At 39.3% G+C, this 26,535-nt stretch overlaps 1 protein-coding gene across 2 annotated transcripts in view; it reads left to right on the top strand.

The window, feature by feature from the left end:
- The window catches only part of MAST4 (microtubule associated serine/threonine kinase family member 4), a 191,118-nt gene that overhangs the window by 1,993 nt on the left and 162,590 nt on the right, over positions 1 to 26,535 (top strand). For both annotated transcript variants that reach the window (XM_068423165.1, XM_068423167.1), the window contains exon 2: positions 11,954 to 11,985. In XM_068423165.1, coding sequence (XP_068279266.1) covers positions 11,954 to 11,985 — 32 coding nt within the window. The remainder of the gene's footprint in view (positions 1 to 11,953; positions 11,986 to 26,535) is intronic.

Consider the following 26,535-nt stretch of genomic DNA (forward strand, 5'->3'; position numbering starts at 1 on the left):
AGTATTGCACATATTCTACTTTCTAAGCTGATAAAAAATTTCTAGAACTGTTTACCTCTGCTTACCTCAGTGACTCATGACTTGTAATTGTAAAGAAATAGTTTGCTGTTGAGAACCATGTCTCCACCTGCTGAACCTAGACTGAAGGTCTTAAATAGCTGGGAAGCCTCAGTAAAAATAATTATTTACTTATGGTTATCAATAATAGATGACTAGATGGATTGGATGCCATTGTACATCTTGCTAGGCTACGTCTTAAGTATGTTTTAAACCCACATGCATTCTTAGAATTTTACTTCTTTTTTGCTGCAAACTCAACACAAATTGAAAAGTCTGCTCCAAGAGTAGGGTAATACTGTAACTTGTTCATCACAGGATCTGCTCATTTGAAAAAGAAATCATCCAGTAGTCAGGGGAGTGCAGAGAAAGAAGTAGTATTCCCTAGCACTCCTCTCTGGCAACAGCTGATAGAAGGTTGGTTTGATGGCTAATTGATTGCTAGAAAGTTATGTCTACCAAAGGTTAGAGAGTCTGGCAGGCCTATAAATAGAAGCAGAAAATAGTTTGCAGTCAGATATTACAGGTGGATCCTCTCTTTGCAAGTTAACATTGTGTTCCTTGTAAAATTAATCTCCTGAACAAGTCAGCCCATCAGTAGTGTAATATTCGTTGTGTTAGGGTTTATAACCTTCTGCCCCAAAACAGAAACAAAATTAATCCACAGTACTCCCTTTTCTCCTTAATAAAGCTTTAGTTTTGTAGAAGCTAATACCAAGTTATAATTAGATGTTTGCAGCTGTTACTTCAAATGTGTGGCCTCCATCCCAATGGTGCTTGCATGCCTCCCAGTTGATTAAAAATAGAAATAGCTGTGGTAGAAATAGTATTAGGAATTTTTTGGCTAGCATAAATGCTGGTATATGTGCAAAAGAATATTACAGAAATGTAAAGTTAGTGTTAAGGTATGGTTAAATTAGTGAACATACATCCTCATTTAGGTGTGGGATGTCTGCATAGTGTGGACACAAAAAAAAAATGGATAGAGTGGGACTGAATTGTGGGCTAGAATTTGAAATGTTTACCAAGAACTGGGATGGGGAAGAGAACCAGTGTTGGGAGATATTTCAACCATACTGAGACAAGGTTTGTGTCATCAAAAGAATGGTTGTTTTTTCTCCCCCAGAGAACTGTTTTATTCTGCATGTACTTATCTTCACTAATGAAATTACCATGTAAAATACACTGGTGCTTTCCTTTACTCAAACGTCTCGGTGGTGCGACTGCAGGAAAAGTGAAAGCTTCTGGACTTAGTGTACCAGATGGCTCATATAAATCAGTATAGGAACTAGGAGGAATTTTTTATCCTGTTCCCTATTGCAGAGTACGATTAGTATTGGGTTGCCTCCTGCTGGCTTAAGAACAGCTAGAAAGTGTAGAGAAGAAGAAACTATGGTTAGCTACTCTAACTTTTGTTTCATGTTGAATAGGTGTTTGTCCTAATCCTTTTTTATCTTTTTTTTTTTTGAGGGGCTGTGAGACTAGTCACACCATAAATCTCTGCCTTTGGAAAGTTCTTCCCATTAATTAGTAGATATTTCACGACAGAAGCTTGCAGACAAACATACTAGATAGAGATATAAATTTGAATAACCTTCACTTATCCTGTTAGACCTTATTAAGAGAGTATAAATAGGATTATCAGTCAAAGGTAAAAGGGAATTTAAAAAACTTAATACTTGCACAAACTTAATACGGTTGCTGATGTGATTAACTGTAGTTTGACTTGGAACAATCCATCTACCATATTGGACAAAGAGGGGGATGAAATTGACTGTAAAATGGCAATAAACGAAAAGATTATCTGGGTCCTAATCTCAGTGTACCTAGAATGTTGGTAGTCCAAACAAAAACTATAAAATATACCTGACTTTATTGCTAGTAGATACAGAGAGACCAAATAATGATATAAATTGTGGAAAAGGATTTATCACTGTTACATTTTTGTTTTCTATAGGTAAGGATTGTCTGTCCACTGTGGTTTTTAGCTAAAACCTTGCCTAGGCTGTAACTGTTTTATTTCATGTCAAGGGTTCACAAATTCTTACACACTGTGATCCATCACTGCTCTAGGAATTTGCATTGTTTTGTCAAGGATTTTTCCAATGAAATTGTCAGGATTAAGAAGCTGGGCTTGAGCCTCAAGGTAGTCTTTGCTAGACGTCAGCTTCCTGTGTGCATCAGAGTTTTTAGACCAGTGACTGATGTAGCATATATACCTGTTGTTGCAGACATTTTGAGACTTTCAGATGAAAATCAAAATAGCAGACTGCTAATGTTGGTGTTATGATCCCTTTATGATAAGGAAAGGAATATGTGAAAAGAGCATTCAAATCCCCAAAGAAAAATTACCTTTCTTCTCGTCTTCCCTGCAGTGGATACTCAAAATTGAGATTGCAGCTAATTAGAGAAACTGGATAACATCAGCAGAGAGAGCAGTGTAGTATCAGTAAGGATCATGGGATTTTTGCCATACTGTCTTTGGAGAGGTTGAAATCAATTTTTCTTGCTTTGGAGTGTTGAGTAGTAGTTGAAGGTTTGTGCAACAGCTAGTGGTGGGGGTGACCTCTTGCCTACCGTATAGGAAGAATAGTAGCAACAGTAACCTTTTACAATTCAGCAGTGTCCTGGTTTGGCCTAAACCAGGCCAATTTTCCTTTCAGTGATTTTTCCTTTCAGCTAAGTCTCTTCTAAGTAACTGCATATTCTGAAACTAACTGCATGTTTTGCAGACAGCGTTTGCTTCCAGAACTGATAATGCTTGAAGTTTAGGCTCTTGCTGTACTTAGTCTTAGAGAAACCAAGGTCACTGCTAAATTCCTCACTGCTTACGAGTGAAGAGCCGAAGGGGGGTCACACCTGCAGGGAGGAGCGGACAGGGCAGGTGACCCAAAATTGACCAACGAAGGTATTCCATCCCACACACGTCATTCTCAGTATAAAGGTGGGGGATCACGAGGGTCTCGCTCTCTTTCTGCTGTGGCCAGTGTCCAAGGAGGACTCCGTCTGTTTTCCTGCTGCCCCCGATCCCGATCCGTGCATCCCTGAATCCAGCTCTTGACCGTTGCTGGGCCCAGCCTGGGCCTTCCCGGAGCCTGCCCTGCAGTGCCGGTGGTGACGTGGCCGACACTGGGGGAGCTCGACTTTGGTTTTGTATATATTTGTATATATTTGATTATTTCTATTATTATTATTATTATTATTATTATTATTATTATTATACTCTTTTTCATTATTATAGTTTATTAAAACTGTTTTAACTTTCCAACCCAGAAGTCTCTCTCCCTTTTCCCTTTCTCTTCGGGTGTGGGGGGGGAAGGTTAACAGAGAGCGTCTGCCACAGGTTTAATAGCCGGCCCAGCTTTAAACCATGGCAGATTTATTGGCGCCCAACGTGGGGCATGAGAGAAAGCAGCAAGTGTGGCAAACAATGAGGAGACAAGGTAGGAATGTGTTGAGAAGGCCCGTGAAGAGCAATAATTTGCTCTTTGTAATAGTGGCAAAGACAAAAGATCTTCATAATAGTGGCAAAGACAAAAGGTCATGAGAACGTGGCTCCCTAAGCTAGAATGGGCTCTCCTTTGGGAGTGGCAGACACTAGTGTGGATTTTCCGAATTTTTCAGGGCATTTAAAGCCCTATAGGAAATAATCAAATTTCAGCTTGTTGAGAGAAACATGTGGCTACAGTTTTGAAGTGAAAAAATAAAGCATACATTTTGACTAAGCTGTTTTCACAAATAGGGTTAATATTTACCTTGCTGGTCTCCAGACAGTCTCAATTTTTCCAGTATGACCCTTGCCCTAGAATTTGAACCTTTTTTCCACGTCAGTGGAGTGTATTACCAATAACCTGGGGGGTAAGCCGAACCGATCAAATTTGAATTTATAAATACTGATTAAAATGTCAACATTAAGCAAAATCTCTAATTTTGAGACCTTTAATTGCATAAGGGGCAGAAGATCTGGAGTCACTAATAGAGCAAATATAAATCAGCTTTTTCTGCAAAAGAGATATTTCTGTTGTCTGCTGAAAGCAAAAAAGTAGTGTTTTGCTGCTGCTGTTCAATGTCATTTTTTGGGGGGGGAAAAGTGAGTTATTTGTGCCCTTTGTTCCTGGCTTGCCCAGAATCTTCTCTTTACCCTTGGTGTGTGAAGAGCAGCTGCAGAGCTCAGCTCTGTGGGTCCTAGAGTGGGCACTATGCGTGCAAGAGTGCCTTGGCAAGATGCTTGTGACTCAATTCCTCTGATTAACATGGCTTAAAACTTAGTTCCAGTGTACTTTTCCCTTTCAGTGTATGTGATCTCTTCCAGCTGATGATTGTGAAATGTGTCAAGGCAGAGCAAGGCCTGTGTTTTGCTAGCGGTAATCAGTCCTGGAAAAAAGAATAAATGTGTTCGGACTTTTTTTAGCCCCTTCTACTCTGTACAAAATAACTAACAAAGACTATTGAAATCAAAGCCTGAATGTAGGCAAGTCTCTTTCGTGCTGAAGGCAGGCTTAATAATTTTATCTTCTAGTTACTGATTTCAACAGCAGCTGTGTGATTTCTTCCCCCCCCTCCCCTTTGTTTTCCCTTAATATATGATAGCACTCTTAAACTACAAAAATGGGAATATTTGTGTGAACTTGGTAGCTGGAACCTATTTAGTATTGGTGTTTCAAACACGCATGCAGTCCATGCGTTTTCTCTGTTAGTCACGTAGTGGTGTGGTACTTTGCCAAGGGGTGAAATAGACTGTACAACAGCAGGTCAGAATGGAGCATGGATTTTCTAACACTCTGTTAGATGAAATGATTTTGTATACTTTGAGGTGGAAAGTTAATTCAGAATTTTCACGTGTTTTTGTTAAAGAAACATGGTTATTTATTGATTTTTTAAAAGTTGAGCTAGGAATGCAACATGGTAGGCAGCAAACAAAACCTAAAGTAGTATTTTTTTACTATATTTTATTAGGGAGTATTTGAAAGAAGTGAAGGTCAGACCACTAGAAAATGAATACACACATTCACTGAGTTAACATTGGCAGCAGTCAAATGACTCTCTTTCAAAAGGGTTTGTGCTTCTCATTAAAGGGAGTTTTCACCTTTTACTAATTACAGTAGCTACTCTCCAAATAAGCTATGCTGCATGATTGTTGTAAGGAAGTGGAGTTTGTGTTCTGCCACTGCTGCTTTTAGCTGAAGGTATGTCCCTGAGGCATTGAGTATTTATGGATTCAGTTGATCCAATTAGAGATGCCAATAGGCATGTTTTTAACTGGCATTTCTCTCTCTCATTTTCTCTGTTGATGAATTTTATTCCCATAAAGGGTGTGTTTATATAACTTTTTTTGGTCTTCTTTTTTTTCTGGCCAAGTCAATTTGATTATTATTTTTTCTCTTTCCAAGGTAAATAAGGAGATTACACTCAAAACTTCTTTCAGTGACTGACTCCTATAGTATCCGCTCTTTTCAGAGAGTATCTTTGACTACCAAGCAATAATTTAGATTCTTGGTACTGTCTCTGAAGAAACTGTTGTGGTAATTTGTCTCCCTTAAAAAAAAAAAAAAACAGGCGTTAGTTAAAGCCTATGCATTCTGGTGTACGAGTTGTTTTTTTAATTTCTGTTAATTTATTTAAAAATTTAGTTGCGAATGTAATTTGTATTGTATCTCTTAAACAATGTAATTCTTTCTGATCAACTTCTTTAGGTTGCTAAATGTTATTACTGATCCCATAATTGGAAAGACTTCAGACTACAGTGTAGTTTGCAGGAGAATCCTTACTGTTAGCGTATGGAATCATTCTGAAATGTTTCATCTTCTTCCATAGGGATCAGTGTTTTTTAATGCTGTAAGAGATTTTGCAGAAGAATACCAGTCAAAGCAAAACTATGGAAGCCTTCAGCTGAAAGGCAGAACATCAGACTTCACTGTAAGGCATTAATAATGCCTAGCTCCTTGTCAGCCGGTGTGGAAGGGGAAAGACAGTGATCTTGACTGGGACTTGTGTTACCAGTGAAGAAGGTATTGGTACAGGAAAGTGAATATAGAATTGCATCTTGGACAAGCCAGTTCAGACTAGTAATGCTAAGAAAGAGGTGGTCCAAACACGAACTCACTTGGGTTATCTGGGAGGGAGAACAATTTTACAGTTATACCTGTCTTGTAAGAAATCAGATCTGAGTGAGAACACCTTGACTGGCAAAGAAAGAGCTGAACATCTTTCTGCACCTTTTTGAAAATGGGTTAATCCTGTCTTGAACTGGAAATTTTAATCAATAGCCACTCCTAAAATTCAAACCTAGTGTAAATAGAAAACCATTTCTGAGGCAAAGGCTTACTATTCTTGGAACCAGGAAACATTGTAAGTTGTCATAAGAACAAAGGACAGCTTTGACGGAGGAACAGAATTACAGCAGGAGACACACATATGATGTGAGACGCTAACGCTTAGGGTGTTTGAGGTGGCTGATCTGTCTCTACGCTGAACCCCTTGATAATACGCTCTGTGAATCTGAAGAACTGAATGTTGGCAAAGTTGGAAGCAATCACATAAAAAGCATAACCTGCCACTGCCTTGCTTAGAAGGTATTTAGAATGGATTAATACAATGAGTTGATACATTGATCTTATGAAGAGGTCAAGATTAGCTTGTAAAAAGCTCTTGCACAGTGCAACCCCTTTCCCTGATAGATCAAAACAATCCTATACTGTTACTTGCCATGCTTTTTTTCCTTATTCCCACATCCAACTTCAAGATCTGCTGCCATCCCCCAACTTTTCTTCAGCAAAAACACAGTAATTGCTTGAAAAGAAAATCCTTTTAATTCATCCCTCAAAGCAGTGACTCTTTCTGTCAGTGATTATCCGAAGAAGGTGAATTATGTGTCACTGGTGATGTTTTTTTCTTCCTACTGTTTTAATGCAGTGTTAATGTTACAATGTTAACCTATTCTTAATGCAGTGTATTAAGATCTAACAAACATTACCAGAAAGCCCTCAGATGCTTACAGCCTATGATGGATGGGTAGAGCAACAGTGTAAAAAAAAACCACCAACAAAAAAAACCAACAAAAACCCACCTCATAATAATCTCATCACATGTACCACCTCCCCAGCTGAAGAATGTGTTACTGAAATTTGTCTTGAAAAGGTTTGTTTTGTCAGGCTACTTCATGGACGACTGAAAACCCTGAAAGATAAGACTTTTTGAATAATTGAACATTGCAGTTCTTGTTGGAAGATGAAGCAAATTTACCATGGTTCTAAAGTCAACCTGTATTGACAACATTAGCTGTGCCTTTAGCAGCTTATGAATGTGTCAGCTTTGTATTGATTCTTTAAAATTGAACCCAGCAACAAGCAATAAGTTAATGGCATCTTCTTCCCATATAGGGGAGAGGAAATTCAGTATTTTAAATTTTCTGTAATTTGCTGGTAGTAGTAACAAGAAATGAGATGAAGTTAGTATTTTCTAAGTCACCTCTGTCATTTAAACCTTTTTATATAGTTCTGTTATTTAAACCATGTTTCTAGTTAGTGGGGTGAAGACTTTGACCCAGAATAAAGTTCAGTGTGCTTTATTTGGTCTGTGTGTTTTTTTTAAAAGGCTGGGTATCTGCACTCTGGTACATTGACTGAACTTGTCCATACTGAAGTGTTACAGATGTGTAGTACCAGAGGAAGAATCATAATTACTGAAATAATAAAAACACATCTGTGCTTGTAAAGCCATGTTATTGATAGTAAAATGCACAGAGTATCAAGTTTGAACTGATTAATAATAGCTGCAATTAAATTCAGTACACGTGGGTCTTAATGCAACATCACAGCAATGTGCCACAGACTTGCACAGATCTCTTAAACCTGAGGCAAGGTTTATTATGTTTTCAGACCATGTTTTTCGAGACACAAAGGGCATCAAGGGCAAGAGTCTCTGGTCTGTTGAGTCTGCTTTGTGTTATTGCAGTGGACTGAAACAGCTCTAAAACCATCCCAACTCGAACTGGCCAGAGGAGGATTCCACATAGGGCAAGGACAAAGGAGCATATTAGTGTCCCCTGGGCCAGAGCTGGTGCCTGAGAACCATGCAGAGTGGTAGTGAAGGCATCTTTTTCTCTTTTTAATACTCCAGGGGCTTGCCTGCTAAGGTCTTGACACCACTGTTTTGCAGTCCGTACGTGTTGGATACTGGGCAGCAGAACTAGGACAGCTGATCTTTTGAGTCTGTTTTATTGGGACTTTCAGAAAGGACACAGTGTAATGCCAGAAAACTGTGAAGTCGTTATCGGTCATTTGCAGTGTAACTGAGATTTGAGCTGGAGCCTCGCAAGTCTGAAGAATTGAGTGATTTTTGGTACGATATCATTCAGTGCTTCCCTGTTTTCAGTGGCTGTGAGTAAAATGGCTGGGAGAAACAGTGCAAAAATGGCACTTTAGCTTTTGAATGGTACAGATGGTTTTCACATACCTAGGAAATTATTTATTTCTCTAATCGAAGCTATAGGCTAACCCCATATAGAGCATGTTCACACTTTTCCCACCTGCTTTGTGTAGACCCAGCTGTGGAGCTCTACTGTGCTGTTACAAAGCTAGCATAATGTTGGTAAGCCTTGTGTGGAGTAAGAAAGTCTGTACTGACACAGCTGATAATCTGATAATTTTTTCAGGCTGTGCAAAAATCTTCGGGGCAGGTGAGTCTTAAGTGACACGAAAAAAATCATGTAGGAGCTGTAAAAATTCAGCCTGATCTGAGACAGAAAAATAAGCTTCAGTTTACTATGTCGGGGGGCGGGGATGTCTTGGAGATAGTCAAGCTGGAGAAGCACGAGAGAAATGACCTTGCATTTTAACATCAATGCTGTGAGGAAAAAATGAGGATATAGATAGTATCCAGAAAGGATATTTGGTTTATTTCATTCCTTGTTTTGTTTGTTTATATGTTACGGTTCTAAAATCCAACCTTACAGATACTTCATTTGCAATGTTTGTAAATCTTCCTGTATGGATTATATACCTGAGGCCGCATCTGGAATATTGTGTCCAGTTCTGGGCCCCTCAGTTCAAGAAGGACAGGGAACTGCTAGAGAGAGTCCAGCGCAGAGCCACGAAGATGATTAAGGGGGTGGAACATCTCCCTTCTGAGGAGAGGCTGAGGGAGCTGGGTCTCTTTAGCTTAGAGAAGAGGAGACTGAGGGGTGACCTCATTAATGTTTAGAAATATGTAAAGGGGAAGTGTCATGAGGATGGAGCCAGGCTCTTCTCAGTGGCATCCCTTGACAGGACAAGGGGCAATGGGTGCAAGTTGGAACACAGGAGGTTCCACATAAATATGAGGAAAAACTTCTTTACGGTGAGGGTGACCGAACACTGGAACAGGCTGCCCAGAGAGGTTGTGGAATCTCCTTCTCTGGAGACATTCAAAACCCACCTGGACGCGTTCCTGTGTGATATGGTCTAGGCAATCCTGCCGCGGCAGGGGGATTGGACTAGATGATCTTTCGAGGTCCCTTCCAATCCCTAACATTCTGTGATTCTGTTTTGTTTCATTTTTTACTTTATATGGGGAGATCTTGGCAGTTCTTAACATCTTTACCAGCAAGTCGTTACAGTGAATCATATCTTATGGAACCTTATTCTGTAGTCAAAACTAGTGCTTCAGGATAGCATGCATGAGAATGGGCCAAGAAATTAATGTGACTTCAAGTATCTACAGAAGGCAGTGTCTGTCATTTTCTGTGCTGTTATAATGATAAACTATAACCAAAACACTCTGATTAAAAAAAAAAAAAAAAAAAGGAAAAAAAAAGACCCGAATCATAAGAAACAAATTTAAAGTACATGTTGCAACTCTGTGCAATAGATGCAAAATGAAGTATGTTTCTTGTTCATACATTTTTGGCAACTTTTCCACAATCATTGTCTGTTACAGTATGACAGTGCCTAGAATTACAAGTAAAGTTTTCTGTTAGAACACAATGACATTGTAAATATTAAAGAAAAAAAACATAGAGAGGGAAGCACATGGATTCTAAATTGCAGTTACATTCTGTTCATGACGAATGTGACATTTTAAATTTAGGGGAATTACTCAGCTTCATAATGCAGTATTGTATGCAGGTGTAACTGTTCTTTTGTATGTAAGCACATGTTATGCTAAAAGATGTTGTTTTAAAGTTGCAAATTCTGAACAGTTGCTGGAACTTCCTAGGAAGTGCCAGAATTTGTTACCAAGACCCCTAGTTCTGCTCTCCTATGCCTTTGCGTTGTGATCTCTAATTACATTGTTTCACACTATTTTTTCCTGCCTCATTCAGTGAACAGGATGGGTGGTGCTCAAGGATGGAGCAGCTATTTGATATTTTAATCCTTACCATTCAGTTAGCAGCCCAAGCTTTATTTACTGCACACCATTTCAAAGTCTCTAAAGAATACATAATTATTCATTCCCTTATGTCCTTTTCTAAAGTGCCTGGCTGAACTATTTTTATCCATTCTATTGTATTTTCATGTGCACTTTCTGGCCAATACCTATAACTTTGCTGTATGTGCTATGTGAAATAAACATGTGTACACATACACAGCATGTGTGTGTATATATATATATTTACTTTTCAAAGAGAATTTTGCGATTATTTCTTTGATAACTTCTGGAATGGAAACTGTTACATACTTTAAAACAGCCTCTTGTGAGGATATTCAAAGTAAACATAAAATAATGCAATGAAGTGACTAAAGACATCCGTCCATGTAACTTGAATCACACTCATAGGCAACCTTGTCTTTCGTGGTGCTCTTCAACTTTAAATGTTATCTGTCTGTGTATCCTCTAGGTCAGAAAAGTTGTCCCTTTGTTAAACACAGGCGGTACTCTCTGCTGAACATGATTGCAAAGAAGGCTTAACTAATGTAGCATTTAGAATATAAGTTCATGGGAGAAATGGAAAAAAGTAAGGGTAGTTACCACTGGAACAGATTGCTCAGAGAGGTTATGGAGTCTCCATCATTGCAGATGTTCAAAACCCAACTGGATGTGGTCTTGAGTAACCTGCTGAATCACTGGCCCTGCTCTGGGCAGGTTGGACAAGAGGATCTCCAGAGGTCCCTTCCAGCCTCAGCTATTCTGTGATTTATACAATACAAGATAATCTACTTGTGGGTGTATATATAACGCTTATTTCTGATGGGCAAAACTTCATGGATCTTGTGGCTTCCTTCTACCCTGAAATGCTAGTAAAATGTTTGTCTACAGTTTCCATTTGGCTAGCAGGCTATCTTGTCAGTCCCATAAACAGTAGTGTTACTATTCTCAGCAAAAGTTGTAGAAATTTTTGTACAACAGCAGTTTTAGTTGTTATGCTAGTACTTTGCAGAAGATTTTAATAAATTGTAATGATTTATAATTGACCAAAGTGTTATTTACTTCATCTTTTTCGCGTTAAAGTATGTAGTGTAGAAAACTTGATGGTGATGGTCACCTATTTAGGTCTTGATCCTGTTGTTAACTTTTGCAAATGTTGGATGCTGGAAAGAACTTGCTGTATTTTTGACACTGGCTCTTACAAATTTTAATACTATTACCGATGCATCATGGCTCTGACTGCAAGACTTTTCTATAACATCCGTCTGTTGTTTGAAGTATTTGAATATTGCTACTACAAAAAGGCCTACACTTTTCCCATTGCTAATGTTGATATTTCAAATAAGAATGGAAGGCAACAAGTAAAAGATGGTGCATGTAAAATCTGTGTCATCTTTTATTGTAGTCCAAATACACCACTACTTTGTAGTCCAAATACACTACCTATCTGCTGCTGGTGGGATGGGAGGATTGCAGTACTTGTCTTAGAAAAACAACTTCCAATTAAAATAAGTTTTATACCTAATACAGTGTTAACTTTTTTTTATTGCAGAAGGAGTTGAGCCTTCCAAGAAGAGGAAGTTTGTAAGTACATGAAGTTTTTTTTCTATTGTGCTCACAGTATAGTATGTAGTTTTGACAGTTTTTGGGTAGGCTGGCCTTCTTTTCAAGGCAGTTAAAATGAAGGTTACATGTGGCACTTGATCTGCCTTAGAATACATACAAAGAAATTAAGACTGTAAATGAAAACCTATGGGTTGTGCAGTGACCTGTTTTATGCACATCCCCTTCTTCTAGAGGAGCTATTGTGAGGGATTTCCAAAGTGACAAAAAGTTCTTACGTTGAAGCTTTTGTTCTGTATTGAAGATTTCTCTTGCTAAAAATCAAGGAAAACCTTTGGTTTCTTCATGAATGATATAAATGAAACTTGACACGTAAGTAAAACTGTTCCCTTACAAAATTCTGTCATCAGACCTGTGGATGAAAAGGTAGGAACAAAGAACAGGTGAGTTCTACTAAATGTATACTATTTTGATTACTGGAAGTAAAGACTGTATATTCTTGTATAAATTATTACTGAGTTAGAACAATATGAACTCAGATACTGTGGTTTAGTTGTACTTTGCTCAGATTTCTGTACCTTGGCTTTGTTTTTCTAGTGTTTTTGAGCTGTTTGGTTTTAAAGCTTGTATTTTCATTTAGATCTGTTTCTTGTTCTTTATTAGAAAATTATTGAGAAAATATTGGGATAAGAACATAGAAAAATGTCTTAAGAAACAAGCTCTGTTCACTTACTACTTTCTTTCAAAAAATACCTTAGGGCTATGAGGTTATCAATGTTCATGAATAAGCTTGTGTTAATGTGACAACACGTGAATAAAACCCTAAGCCCTTGCACAAAAGGCCAGTTATTTGGTTTTATTTTTCTATACTTGTTTTTCAGCTTGATAGTACTGTGTAGCTTTTGGTGATTGTAAGGTTAGGTTTGTGAATAACTGAAACTGTAATTGCTGGGGAAGTGCAGTTAAGTGCTCTTTTGTTCTGACCTAAATGGCATACCAGAATTCCATACTTTGTAGGACATCTGCTGACTTGGAAAAGATTTCCCTTTTTTAGGTCCTGACACATAAAAAGTCTTACACTAAATAGTAAGCAAACCCATTATTTAAGAAAAGTCAAGAAAATATAAAACTAATTCCATGTCAAGTATTTGATTATTGCAATGATAAAGAGAAGAACAGTTAAGGAAAATGATTTTTTGATGCCTCCTTTTGGTGCCCTTAGTGCTTTATATTAACCTGAAGCTCTTGTGTGGGCAAAAGACTGCCTCTGTTAAGTTAATGGCTAAACTCCTGTTGACTTCAGCCAGAGCAGAACGTGGCTTTTGAGGCTTTTTTTTTTTTATCTGTAGCCATGACCTTGTTTAGTCTTGCTATGATGTTTAAAATTGAACTTTCATATACATTTTTTTATAGCTGATCACGGAGATGTAAGTGCACATTCTGTAATGTTGCTGAGACTTTATTAAAGTATAGTAAAGGAAATAGCCCCTTATCAGCATAATCATAGCTAGTTATTAAAGTGCTTAGGATTCTGCAGATGATATTTTAAAATATTTAATACTACTATCTTAGTTAATAGGGCTCATAATTCTGAAGTTAGCAAGGGCTCTAGTATCAGAGGTTGTGTGTGTATGCCATGTTGGCAGCTCTGTTTGCGTGTTACATGCATGTTGGCATGAGACTGAATTTCACAATGTGAAAGGTCCTATTTTTTTATTGCCATAAGCATCTAGAGGTCCTGAATGGCTCCAGGTAGGCATATTACTTTGTCTTCTGGAGCTTCAGAGTCATGAACTGCATGCCAAGGATGCAGCTTTAAGCAGGACGGGGGAGAGCTGGTTCAGGGGTGATCAAGTAGAGAAGCTTGGAAAGTGAGGTTTGGGTTGATGAATGACTGATACTGATCTCTACACACCCATGCCCCTCTTCTTCTTCTTTGAAATGATGTCTTATTCTCTTATATGATACAATCAAAGGAGGAAAGGAAAGAGGACGGAAAGGAAAGAGGACGCATGAGGAAAGGTGTCTTGCTTAGGGTTCACCATGTGTGTTTCAAAGAGCTAGCGTGCAAAATATTTAAGCTTTCTTTTATATCTGTTGCATTATTTTTTATACCTATTTTAGACTGGTTACTGGCTGGACCAATCAGAGTTGTTTTCCATATATACGCAGATAATTTTAAAATACTTTTTCTATGACAACATAAAGGAGACTGCTGATTCTAAGTCTCAGTGGGATGGGATATGGTATATATAACATGGTTGTATGGAAAAGTGGGTATTTGGCAGAAAGCATATTGAGTAACAGGTTGTTTGAAAAGAAGTGGTATTTGACTGATACAGAGTACCAGCCTTTCCCTACCTGTTCTGCTGAACCAGCCAGAGCTCTTGGACTTACTTAGCTATGTGCTCAACTTGATGCCACAAGGGCTACTCAGGGTTCTTTTATTCAGTTGATCAGATACGCAGTAAAAGGGGGTGATGCTGACTTACTGCCAGTGAAACCATAAGCAGGGGAGTCTACCAGTGCAGTAGCTGTTATTCCGAGTTCATTAGCTGTGGCATCCATTCCAACACATTGTGCTACCTGCTGAGAGTTGGCAATGCTTGTTTACTTGTTGAACCCCACCTGCCATTCATCTGCCAAGGGTATCCTGATTGTGCCATAGGGCACACAGGTTCTTGCTGTGTGTGGAGTTATTCCACCTTTTCATCTAGCTCTGTGGCTGTCAACCTGCAAGCTCAACAGGCTTCAGTTAAAAAACATGCTCTGTATTTTCACTGACCTATTTATGTTACCTCTCAGTGTATGTTGTGCATTAACCAGGAGGGCGTCCAGCATTGCATTTAAGGCATCAGTGTCCTTATTCTGTTCTGTTTCCTTCCCATAAGCACAGAGTACAGTAAAATGAGAACTACAGAGAGACAGGGCATTAACTCAAAGGTTGTGGCACAGAAATTATCCTCAGCTTTAAGTAGGTACATTCTGGTCTAAAATTCTTTTCTCCTAAAAATGAATTAACAACAGGCTTCTGTGAGGTGGAGAGGAGCCTTCAGAAACAGTAATACTTAAAAAGAAGTAAGCAGGTAGGTAGGGAAGGTTCCTCCTTTCTTTAGAGCTTCAGTGGTTAAAACACCTGCCCTAGAAGTAAAATACCTGACTTTTCCAGACTAAATCAGTTCTCTTTCCTTTTTCTTTTTTTAATCTGTCAACTTCAGTTTAATTTAGAGCTAGTTAACTTTTATGTATTTATTTTTCCTGCATCAGTCCTTCTCTTGACATTACTGAAACTAATTTCAGTAATTATAAAATATGGACTCTAGCTCTGTAGCAGCAATTATATAATCTGCTTGCACCTGTGGAAATGTCAAAGTTGGTCACAGAATTTTCATAAAATTCATTTATGCATTACAGTGAAGCAACTGATATCGTTGGATAATGGCAACATAAGAGTGTGACCAGCCGAGAATTCAAGAGAAACACTAGTTAAAATCACTACTTGCTTAGGGGCTGATTTAAATAAGTTTCAAGAAAGTTAATAACAGTTTTGTAAGAAAGTTTTTATCAATGACAAATATGGACTATCAGTTAACCTCAGGGAAAAAGTGGGAATTCAGTGGAACGGAATTATGAAATCATGCCAACTACACTATAACAAAAGAAAAAAAGCTCTAAGGCCAGTGAGTAGTAGGTGGACAGGCCTACTGAGTTTGTAGGTGGACAAAACGAATTTGATTGACAGTTTCTGTGTGCATGTAAATACGTATGCTTACAGATAGATATATCTAGAAAAAAATTGTCTATGTATATAGGTGAACTGTGATAAGGAAAAGTGTTTTGATCGGATGCCAGAGCACCTGAAGGAAAACTCAGAAGTGAAATATACATTGATTGTACAAGCTTAACTCTCCCAACAGCCCCCTCTGAGTTTTATCTCCCTAATTGCATAGGCTGCTTTGTGGCTTGAAGGACACAACTCTCAAAGACAGTCAAGGAAATGAATTTTGAGTAACTGTGAAGAATTGAAAAATAACACAAACAAAAGCCTCCAAGCACCCCAAAACATGTAAGAAAGACTGCTACTTGCTTTGTCTTATTGTATGTATGTTTCAGGACCTGTGTGTATGCTTATGCATCAGTGGCTTTAAATCTAATTTCCTTATCACTGATGAAAGTGCTGAATAGAATCAAGCCAGATGATAAAATTTTATGAACTTGTAAAAAAAAAAAATCTTTGTACAAAGGAGATTCCTCCACTGACAACTTTTTCTGAGGTCTGTTAATGAACTCTAAATCTGTTTAATGTATGCTTTGTTGAGATTTTGATGCAAATTCTGAACAAAGAACTCAAAATACTTCACAAAGTCTACGTGTCTGGGCAGGTCACTTGTGTATGACATGGGGGACAGGGCCAGCAGCTGTTGAGTCCTCATCACATCTCTTGGGTTCCTTGTGATTAACAATGAAAAACTCATTTTTAGACATGCTTTTTTATGCTTTAGGAGCTGACAGTTACCATTGCATGATCCTTTTCCCTCACAATCTTGCTTACTTCAGCCTCCATAAATTTTATTCAAGTCTGCTACCCTTGTCTGTGTTTCCTTGTTTTAAAGCTGTGTTGGGCTAACAGGAAGAGTAATGACATGTGCAGTGTGCTGTGTAGGCTTGTTGCCATCTTCCTGTTGTCGGCGCAGGGTCTTTTGCGGACGAGTCCTTTGTGCTGTGGAGAGCACGGGCCTGATTTTGGTGTAAACAACACATCCCTTGGTCTTCTATTGCTGTTAGTTGTGTCTTTGACTATCAGTGTAGGCCATTCTGTTTAATCGTGTTCTGTTGTTTCTTTTGCTACTTTCACATGCACATTTGCATCCCTGCTTCATTTGTACCAATATTATTACATTGTTGTAATAAGAGAGACATGTTATCTCTTGACTCATGTTTTACTAGTATATGTGTGGATTTTACACAGTGATGTCCTCTCTTTATGATTTATCACATCATATGTTAGAAAAAGGAATGATCTGTTTTAACGTAATTCATTGTGTCTCTTTTCAGTGGAAGATGTATACACTACTTGAGGATATTTTTAAGCTTTTTGAAACCTTGTTACTAGTAAATTCATGCTCGTGTGTGTGCGCGCATGCACACAATCTTTATGTATACATACAAAAAAAGTCAGTGATGACTTTTGTGTATTTTAAAACTATTCTTTGTATTAATGGGACATATGTTCATACGGCATTGTCCATTATATTCTTTAATTACATATTTACAAGGCCCAGCACATGGCAAAATTTATTGAAATAACATGGCTACCTGGAGAATTGATGTACAGAAAGTGAGGCATTCAGGTTATAAAGCTTGATTGAGTAATGTGATTTTTATCTACTGTTGTTCTGTGAATGTTGTGGTGTCTAAGTAACGTAAATTATCACCTGACTCATGCTTGACCAGGTACTATGCTTCTCCACAGTGCTCTGGGTGTGCTATGCCCTGTTGGGATTTTGTTTCGGCTACATAGGCAGGGACAGGACAGGGTCAAGAATGAAAAATAATCTTAAGTAATTCTTTACCAAAATTGTGATCAGATTAAGCCACAGGGAAGAAGCAAAATGAAATCAGCCTCTAAGGTCAAGCTGTGGTCCTGTAGGAATGTTGCAGAATTTCAGGATGGGGGAATAGCATGATTCTTGGAGGAAGCAAAGAAAATCAAGTACCTGTGTGCCTCCGTGCTTTGCCTAAATTAAAAAAATGTTTTTGCAGTACAATAGTTTATATGACATTTTAAATATTTAAAATATTTGTATACATGCAAATAATTCTTTTATAGCGTGAGGTTTAACCTAGATGTTTGAGGGCCAGATCTCAAGGCTAATGTGTTACCTGCGATGTGAAGGCAGGTACCGAGGTGCTAAAATAATTCAATCTCTACAAAGAAATAGCAGTAGAAAAGACCTCATCAGTTCACTACTAAAACTTGAGCAGTGAACCTGACAAAATGAGGCAAAAAGGAGTAATGAGATGGAGGTCTGACAAACTGGCTAACCTCCTGTTCTTGCTCTTGCCATGTGACAGTCCACTCCCCTGAGCAGCCTTTTCAGCTTGCAGTCTTTTTCACTGAACTGCTCTGGTTCTGTTGGTTCTGTCCTTGTATCCTGCATTACCTTTTGAAACAGCAGTTTGTGGTGTTTGCAGTGTTTCTGTGTGCATAGAAGCAACAAAGCATATAGCAAGAGCAGAGGGAAAATGCTAGGGGAATTTAATGGCTGGAAATGTGAGCTGCTAAAGCAAGGGAGTAGTGATCTCTGAGCAGACATTGGGGTCTAGGGGTAACTTGGTTTGTGAATGCAATAATTATGTGATTAAATTCTGACTTTCAGTGGCAAATGTGGTAGACGCATGTTGAATAACAAAAATATTTTGGAAAGATACTTGCTACTAAGTATTTTTAAATTAGCATTGGCTGCGTCCTCTCATTTGTTCTGTGAACAGAAGGTGCATTGTGAGTGAGTAAAATTGTTTCTCTTTGATATTTGTTCTAGTAAAACTTCAAACTTGTATGCCATACACAAAAAGAACAAATGACCATATAACCACCTGTTTTATTCTACTGCCTGAGAAACTCTTTACCCAGTAAGAAAACTGGCAGAAGAACGTCATGTGGGTAATCACTGCTAGTCAGTGCAGCTTGAATTTCAAATAGTAAAACTCAAAAATCTGACATACTGAAACAGCTTCTTGTTCTTGGTTTGTTTTTTCCCAGTGGCATTAATTTTGTGAAGCCTAGTTTTCTTCAGTTAAGGAAAATTCGAAGCTGATCAAAAAGAGTTGTTTGGCACAAGAATTGTAATGTCCTCATGAATTGCATGATCCAGGCTGCCCTGTGCTGTATTGATGAATTGATTTTTTTTTTTTTTTTTTTTTTGCCAGTGATACTGCAAAGATTTGAATAATCTCTTAATCTACAGAGAGAGCTTTCTGAGGCTGTGCAATTTCTAGCTTGCACACATTTAGCCTCTGTAGGATTGGGGTCACGGTGGGGCTCTAGAGAGATTACTTGATTGTTTGATGAACCTGTGTTCTGCTTAAAGAATTCTAATGATAGGTTTGTGTTTTTTTTTCTTTTGCTGTTTTTTTTTTTTTGGTGGAGATTAAAGGGTAATCTACAAATAAATATTTGGTTTTATTTTAAGGAAAGAAGCACTTAAGTTTCTGCATAACGTATTTGTTCCTCTGATAGCAATGATATCACCTGTATTCTAAACATCTACTCTCGGGTAAAAGAGGCAGTTGCTGAACAGCAGGGATCTGCCTACCTTGCATCTTCTGGCAGGCATTCTGGCATTAGAAATTTTCCCCTTAAAATTTTCAGTATTATTGCCATTCCATTATGTAAAGTATAGGCTGACTTTCTAGAGATGTCAGGATCATGAAATCCCAATGAGACACTTTTGTTTTGTCTTAGAGCAGGAGGGAGGTCTTTTTTTCCCCCGTCTCTCCTATGAAATGCAAATTTGAACATTTTTTATTACTGTCAGTATTCTAAACCAGTACTGTTGCTTATCATAAAGGCTATTCATGTATTTGTTATCTGCAGTTTCTTTGTCATTCAGCTTGACTACCACTGTGTTATATGCCTTAGCATAAAGCATTTGGGAAACTCCTGTTTATGCAGAATACCGCAGTATCTTCAGAGGAGCAAATGAAACCTGCTACCATGTGCCGGCTTCCCCCAGAACTCCAAGTCAAGATCTTCATCCTAGTTGCTGCATAGCTTGGGATAATAGTGTTGGAGAGACTATCTGAAAAAGTAGCTGTGTAGATACTTTCTAATATTAGCCTCTTAGTTTGCAGTAGCGTACTACTACATTTTATTATACTGTACTGTTATGCGCACCGAAGAGATCTATTTTGGATGAAGCGAAATGGAAAGATCCTCTGCAGGCTGTTAATCTGATGTACTCCTACCCCTAATGGGGACATAAGGGACCAAGCAGTGAGTGTGTACAGAGCACATGTGTACTAGGAAAATGCTCTTGGACCACTGTTTGTGTAATGTCATCATGTGCTTCCTTTGCTATGCCAACAGCTGGGTGGCATCTGTGCCTTCATACTGGCTGTCGTCCATGAGCCCACAGTCTGTTCTTGGCTCTCACCTTCCTCTTTCACTACGCTTTCATATCCGCTAGTCTTTTTTATAACCAACCTACCTTCTGTGTCAGTTGCACCATGATGGGCCCCTTTCTGACCGTTTTATCTCTTCATGATTGTCCCCCTTTCTTTCCCCTTTTCTTTTTACAACTATCCTTCCAGCAATATTTTGCCCTCCTAAAAATGCCAGCCTGGGGCCCTGAGGAATAGATTCTTCTCATTAACCTGTGCCATAAGAAGAGTAAAAGCTACTTCAGTGTCAGTATCAGGAGGTTGCTGCTGGATGTGAGAGGGACTGGCAGTCAGATAAAATGTCAAAGATGAATGCTTCCTTCTGGAGGACCAGGGACAACAGCTGGATCTCAGAGGAGCAGCAAAGCAGGCATGTCCTCACTGGCAGAGATCTTGAACAAAGTGGCAGATGGTAGCAATTCTGATGCATCTTCCTCTGAAGGCTTTACACTATACTCCTGGGCAGCAATGGGTGAGACAGCTGCAGGAGGAGTTGAAGGAGAAGGAAGGACGGTTTGATCTTGGGGAGGAATATGTGTCCATGGTCTGTAGGCAGACTTCTGAGTTTTAAAGCAGCCAGAGTAAAGTGTGGCAGCAGGAGGCACTGTGTGCTGACTGCCAGGGCCTCCATTGTTCACGGCTGGGGAGTGGTGCCTGCTCTATAGGTCACGTTGGCTGTTGTTTCTTGGTCCCTTCTGAACATACTGCATAATGTTTGTGGCCGTGGCCATTTTTGCATCTACCACCACTTCTGTGTCTGCCTAAAACTTCTGGGCCTTGCTGACTTCCCTCCATCCCAGTATCTGCCTCTCTCTCCCCATGGGAGTTATGGGTCATGTTTACAGTCTTTTGTTGACTGAATGCAGTTCTTTATGCACTTCTGTTTTGCTGGAGGTCTTCCATCCATTTGTATTTTCAGCCTTTGCCTAAAGCCAAGCGCCTTCCTTGCAGGTGTGTTCTCTGGGATAGAGCAGTGGAGAGCTGGGGCAGGGATCCTGAGCCAGGTTTAGGCTTGCAGGACTCGCTCTGTGAATGTAGTTTTCATATGGGGATAGGCATGTTAAGAACCCGTTTGCCAAGTGCTATGTGTATGGGAGGATGGGTGATGGCTCCTGGGACTAAAATGAGGGGCAGGGAGCATGAGCAGTGCTTGGGCGGGGGTTGATGGCTCACTGTGAGACTGGACAGCCAAAAGTGTGGGCAGTAGGAAGATGGATGGCTTCTGTGGCAGGCTGAAAAGGAAAGGGAGGGATGGATGGCAGCAGGACAGAGCTCTTGTAGGTTTGGAGAAGGAAAATGCTGCTTTGGCAGGATACCTTTCTGTTCTGAAAGGGCTAATCAGCCTGTTCTGCCTTTTTAGTCTTTAACAAGTCTTTGCTCTCTGAGTCATGGCAGCAGCTAACGTGGCATTAGCATACTTTCCTGCCATCCATGGGCTGCTTTTCTCTGCCACCTCTGTCCTCTTGTCCTTTCTCCCAAATGTTGTAGTGTTTCCGCTTCTCTATCACGTTTTTTCTTAGCCAAACAGTGAAGCTTAGACCGATGAGGTTTACTGACATGTGTTGTGACATCTCTCACAGGCATGTGAAAAGGTCAGAAAGAGTACTGGGGATAAGTGGATCCATAATATTGCCATGCTTGCCTGAAAAGGCTGGCAGATAACTGCCACAAGGGGAGCAAGTGACAGTCTAAAAGGCTGACACAGGTTTTGGGAGTCTTTTACTTCATTGTGTGTTGGTTGCCACAGTGCAAAAGGCAATGTAATTGCATATAATCACATTTCCTTATATCCCAGTGGGTTCACTCATGAATGTTTAGTGTGGTCATGTCCCTAGGCAGTGAAGGCAAGCATAGCATTTGAGACAAACATGCTATCCTGGGTGTCCCTAATATGGGCCTGAGCATGCTGCTGGAAACAAACTAGTTCTTGGTGTTTTAGCCTGGATGGAAAAGCTCACCCACGCAGAACTTACAAGGCCTTATGCTGGAATGCTGCATTTAGGTTTGCCTACTGTGTGTTGAGATGGATCAGCTGGAGAACAAATGACAACTGTCAGCTTTTGATTTTGTATGGAATATTATTTTTGAGCTTTCACAGGCAGGTGCAAAATGATGCCTCATAAAGGGAGATAGGAGACTGGTGGAATATGAGGAGGGCTACACAAACTCATTGCGTTAGAACAGCACATTGCTGTTTTTTTGCTGTCATCTATAATAACGATCCAAATGATACTTAGACAAAGAGTAGAGGGCTTCTCTTTTACTTTTTGGCCAGATACCTTCATTATTTTTATCTGTCTTCTGAGCTATCAATGTTGCAGGACCAGGCAGTATCAGTTCCACTTTAACTTAGAGTCATCTGCTCCTGCATACGAGGAGGCTGTTCTGGCTGCAGGGAACATTTCAGAACTATCTGTTGAAACTCACTGAGGAGGAGTGGGAGTGAATGATGTTGCGGAGAGATTTTGCCAGATCTTGGCTGGTGCATTTATTGATTCATTTTGTCTGCAGTGTTTTAGGGTCAGTGTTTTTAGTTAAGATGTTTAATGTGAGAACCAGTTGCTGGATTAACTTACTGGAGATCTACACAGCAGTTCTGTTATATTTAATGGTTAATTAACATTGCTAATAAACATGTTCTTCTGATCTATTCCTTTGTTTAGTAATATAAAAAATGCCATAGAACTATCAGCAGAATATGCAACTAATCTATAAAAGTTATTAAAAATACATTTCAATTTTATAGAGTGCTTTTTAAAACTATAATTTAAAAACAAATCCCTTGCAGAATAGTAAGAATTACAGCTCTAAATAGGCTCTGGCAAAGTTTTTTGTAAGACCACCTGGGCTTTTACCATGTACTCCAGTGACATATTAATAAAGTGCATTACTGAAAATTGCTTACCGGTGTCAGATTTATGGGTATGCCTCTAAATGTCAGTAGATCCATGATGTTGAGACTTACAGAACTTAAGGCTGGAAAGGGTCACCTAGTATGTCTTTCTGTCATGGGGTACCAAACAGTGAGTTTATAGTGATGTGGGCTGACATATACTGAACACAGATAACGAAGGAACGTGCAGGTTCTGCCAAGTCTAACCACTGCCCTGCAGTGACAAGGAATTTATTTCAGCACGCCATGCCGAGCCAGTTGTGCAAACTGAGCTCCTGGGTACTGTCAAATGCAAACAGTTTCAATCATCCTGACTCACTTTTCCTCCCTTCCCCAGGGAAACAAAAGAAAGACACTCCCTCTCCTCTTCCTCGTCTAATCTGACCAAGATGAAAAATTCCTTGCCATTGCAAATTGGGCAGTTACATTGAGTCTGAGCATATGAACGAGACATACCAGACAGGGATCTAAGAAAAAAGGATTCCTTTACCATCTGGTATTGCTTCCTTAGCTGTGGCCTATCTCAAATACTTCTGGAGAAAGTAGGAGGTAAATAAAAAAAAAACCAAACCCAGAATAAATTGTCCGGTTATGCATTGATAAGGAAAATACTTCTTGACCCTTTCTGGCAGATAGCTGAAGCATGAGATTTGTTTTATATACACATTGTGTTGGTCAGTCAGTTGACTTCAGCCAGAGGTAACAAACTGGTAGATTCGTATTTCAGACTTCGTTTGTGGCTACTTAATGATGTGCCCAGACATGCTGTGTTGGGAAGAATCAAAAAAATAGGTTGGGCTTGTTTTTTCATCCCGTTTCTTTAGTGCTGTGTTTTGCTTCTCAGTGATGCCAAGAAGCAGCGTTGCACTCAACTGCTTCTGCATTGTTCCCGCTAGAACTTCTTTAGCAACCGCAGTGTTATCAATGACGCAGCTATTAGGATCTTGAACGTTCTCAGATTTATAACTTTGCTTTCCACTTGCTAGAGAATGCTGCAGTGTCTCAGGTTTGAACATTCCATCTGATAGTAAAATTATCTACCTGCTCATCTGAGAGAATGTCACAAAGCTAAGTTTTGAATGTTAGCAGGAGAAGGCAGACAGTTGAACAAGCAGGGGTATTAGGAGCTGATCCCTTGAGAGAGCTGCTGTGGCGTTATGGTGAACTGCTGTTTATTTAACAGTAGATCCTGAGATCTTAAATTTTCCCGTTGACATTGTTACCTGAAAATAGTAACCAAGAAAACTCTCCAAACCAAATGATAGTTCAGAAAGCCGACATTGGTTTATTGCAGCGCTGGGTGCATGGGGGATCTCTCCTCCTAGCATGCACACCCAAGAACAAAAGCTTGCTCCTTATATACATACTCCCGAGAAAAGCCCACGCATTCCAAAAAAAAAACTTATGCATAACACGTTATGTAGTGCATTACGTAATGTCTTTACGCATGCGTACTAAATTGGGGAAGGGGTCTTGGGTGGTCTCTGGGGGTCGCTGGTGGTCGCAATCCCCCTTTAATCGTGCTTCTGCGCAAGCATGGTTGAGGCCTTCTTGTTTACAAGTACATGTGTTCTCAAGAAGAAGATATCCTTTTGGACTTGTCTCTCCTCTGACACAAGAGTTTATGAATCAAGTTAATTTAGACATCACAAAGTTGTTCTTTACAGTTTTGTTTTGTCTTTTGGCCTTGTATAATTAGCAGAGACCTTTGTTTTTCTAGGACTAAGCATAAACAGCATGAATCTTTGTTTACTAGAACCTTGTTATCAACCCCATAAACAAACTCTATCTACAAAACATGTAGTTTACTTCAGAATCCATTGTTATTATTCTAGCTAAAAGGAAAATTATTGACAGGAAAGTTTGTTTTGTGTAAAGGTAACACAGAGCAGGCCTTTAGAGCCTACTCTTGAGGCCTACTCTTGCTAAACTGTTGCTAAATTGAACGAACTGGTATCAACATGAGAGGCTGCAAAGTTATCACAGGCTGGAGACAGCGCTGCTAAAAAAATATATATGTGTGTGCATGTATGTATATAGATGCATGTTATATATATGCATCTGTATACATATGTATATACATACACATACTGATGTTTTCTCATCCTTACAGGTTGTGCAGTACAACACTAAATTGATGAAAAAATTGTCCCTGAGTAACATTTCTCAGTTACAAATCTAACTCTCATGCAATGACTTGAATACCTAGTCACTTTGTGTATGCAGCTGACTTTTCACAGATGTGTGTTGCTAGTAATTGTGACACAGGTTCATTTCACTTAGAGATTACTTTATTGGGACTATGATTGCAGTTCAGAACTACTAATCACAAGTGCTTGTCTGATAGACCCTCTGGGAGGATGCACACTGGATGGATGGTCAAGGGGATGGAATTCAATGCGCTCTTGAAAACTGGCAAATAAAAGTTTCAACTTTTCTTTTTAACTGTAAGAAAACAACTAGACTTGCATAGAAAATGTGGAAAAAAGCATTTGTTTCTGTAATTGTGACTTTTTTGAAGCTACTCTTAGGCCTGTAAGTCACTTGTGGAATTATAGACTGCAGTCTGAAGGCTGCAGTGAACAAAATTAGTTCTATCTCTAAGGTGTATTCATGTTTCTTCTCATGAGGAAGAAGGGACCAGAGACCAAGTAGTAACTGTTAGTGCCAGGATGATGACGGAACCACAATTTCCATTTTCAAAACTGTTATAAGAGTTTTACAATGTAGTAATTGGAAGAATAAGTCAAGATAAAATACACTACCTAAATTGTCATTCTGAAATTGTTTAGCCTGTGCTAAAATTTGAAATCTGTTAAAAAAGTATTCAGGCCTTTTCACTGCTTATTATCTCCAAAGCATGTTATACAGATAAATTTCCCTGTAAGACAGGTAGATGTGGTCCTTAACTTTCAGGTTGAGAAACCTGACCAGCAGGAAATCAGGGACAAATTGTAAGTTGCTTTATGCTGATTTTACAGTTCTGGTATTCTTGAGTCTTGTATTCTGGATTCTGATGACTATATTTAAAGGAAGGCACATTTTTTGTGTTATGGTTTCAGAACACAATTCCTATTTAAAAGGGAAAAAATGAATGCTGTATGTGTACATAAGCGTTGGTAAACAGACTGTTTGCTGGAAATGCATAAATGTCTGAACTAGTGTGTGTGACGGACAGAGTTTGTATGCCTTAAACAACTTGTTTGACAACTCTGGCTGGAGGAGGGTATGTGTACTACAGAGGCCTGCAAGTCTGGCAAGAGATAAGGGTCTTGGGAACAGAACAATACCCCTGCTGTGCCTTAATTGTTGTGATTTCCAACTCTGGCTGGAGGAAGAGATAAGTCCTGCGGAGGCGGGATGGTATCTTTTCCTTGGGACCAGCCTACATGTGCAACAACTTTGCAAGGCCTCAGCCACTCTTCTGCAGAAGCGGGGTCATACAGCGGACACCACAACTAGGGGATCACGACCACCAGACACCCCTTGGGGGACCACCGACTCATTTCGAGAAC

This window comes from Nyctibius grandis, chromosome Z (assembly GCF_013368605.1).
Source record: "Nyctibius grandis isolate bNycGra1 chromosome Z, bNycGra1.pri, whole genome shotgun sequence".
NCBI classification, from domain to species: domain Eukaryota; kingdom Metazoa; phylum Chordata; class Aves; order Nyctibiiformes; family Nyctibiidae; genus Nyctibius; species Nyctibius grandis.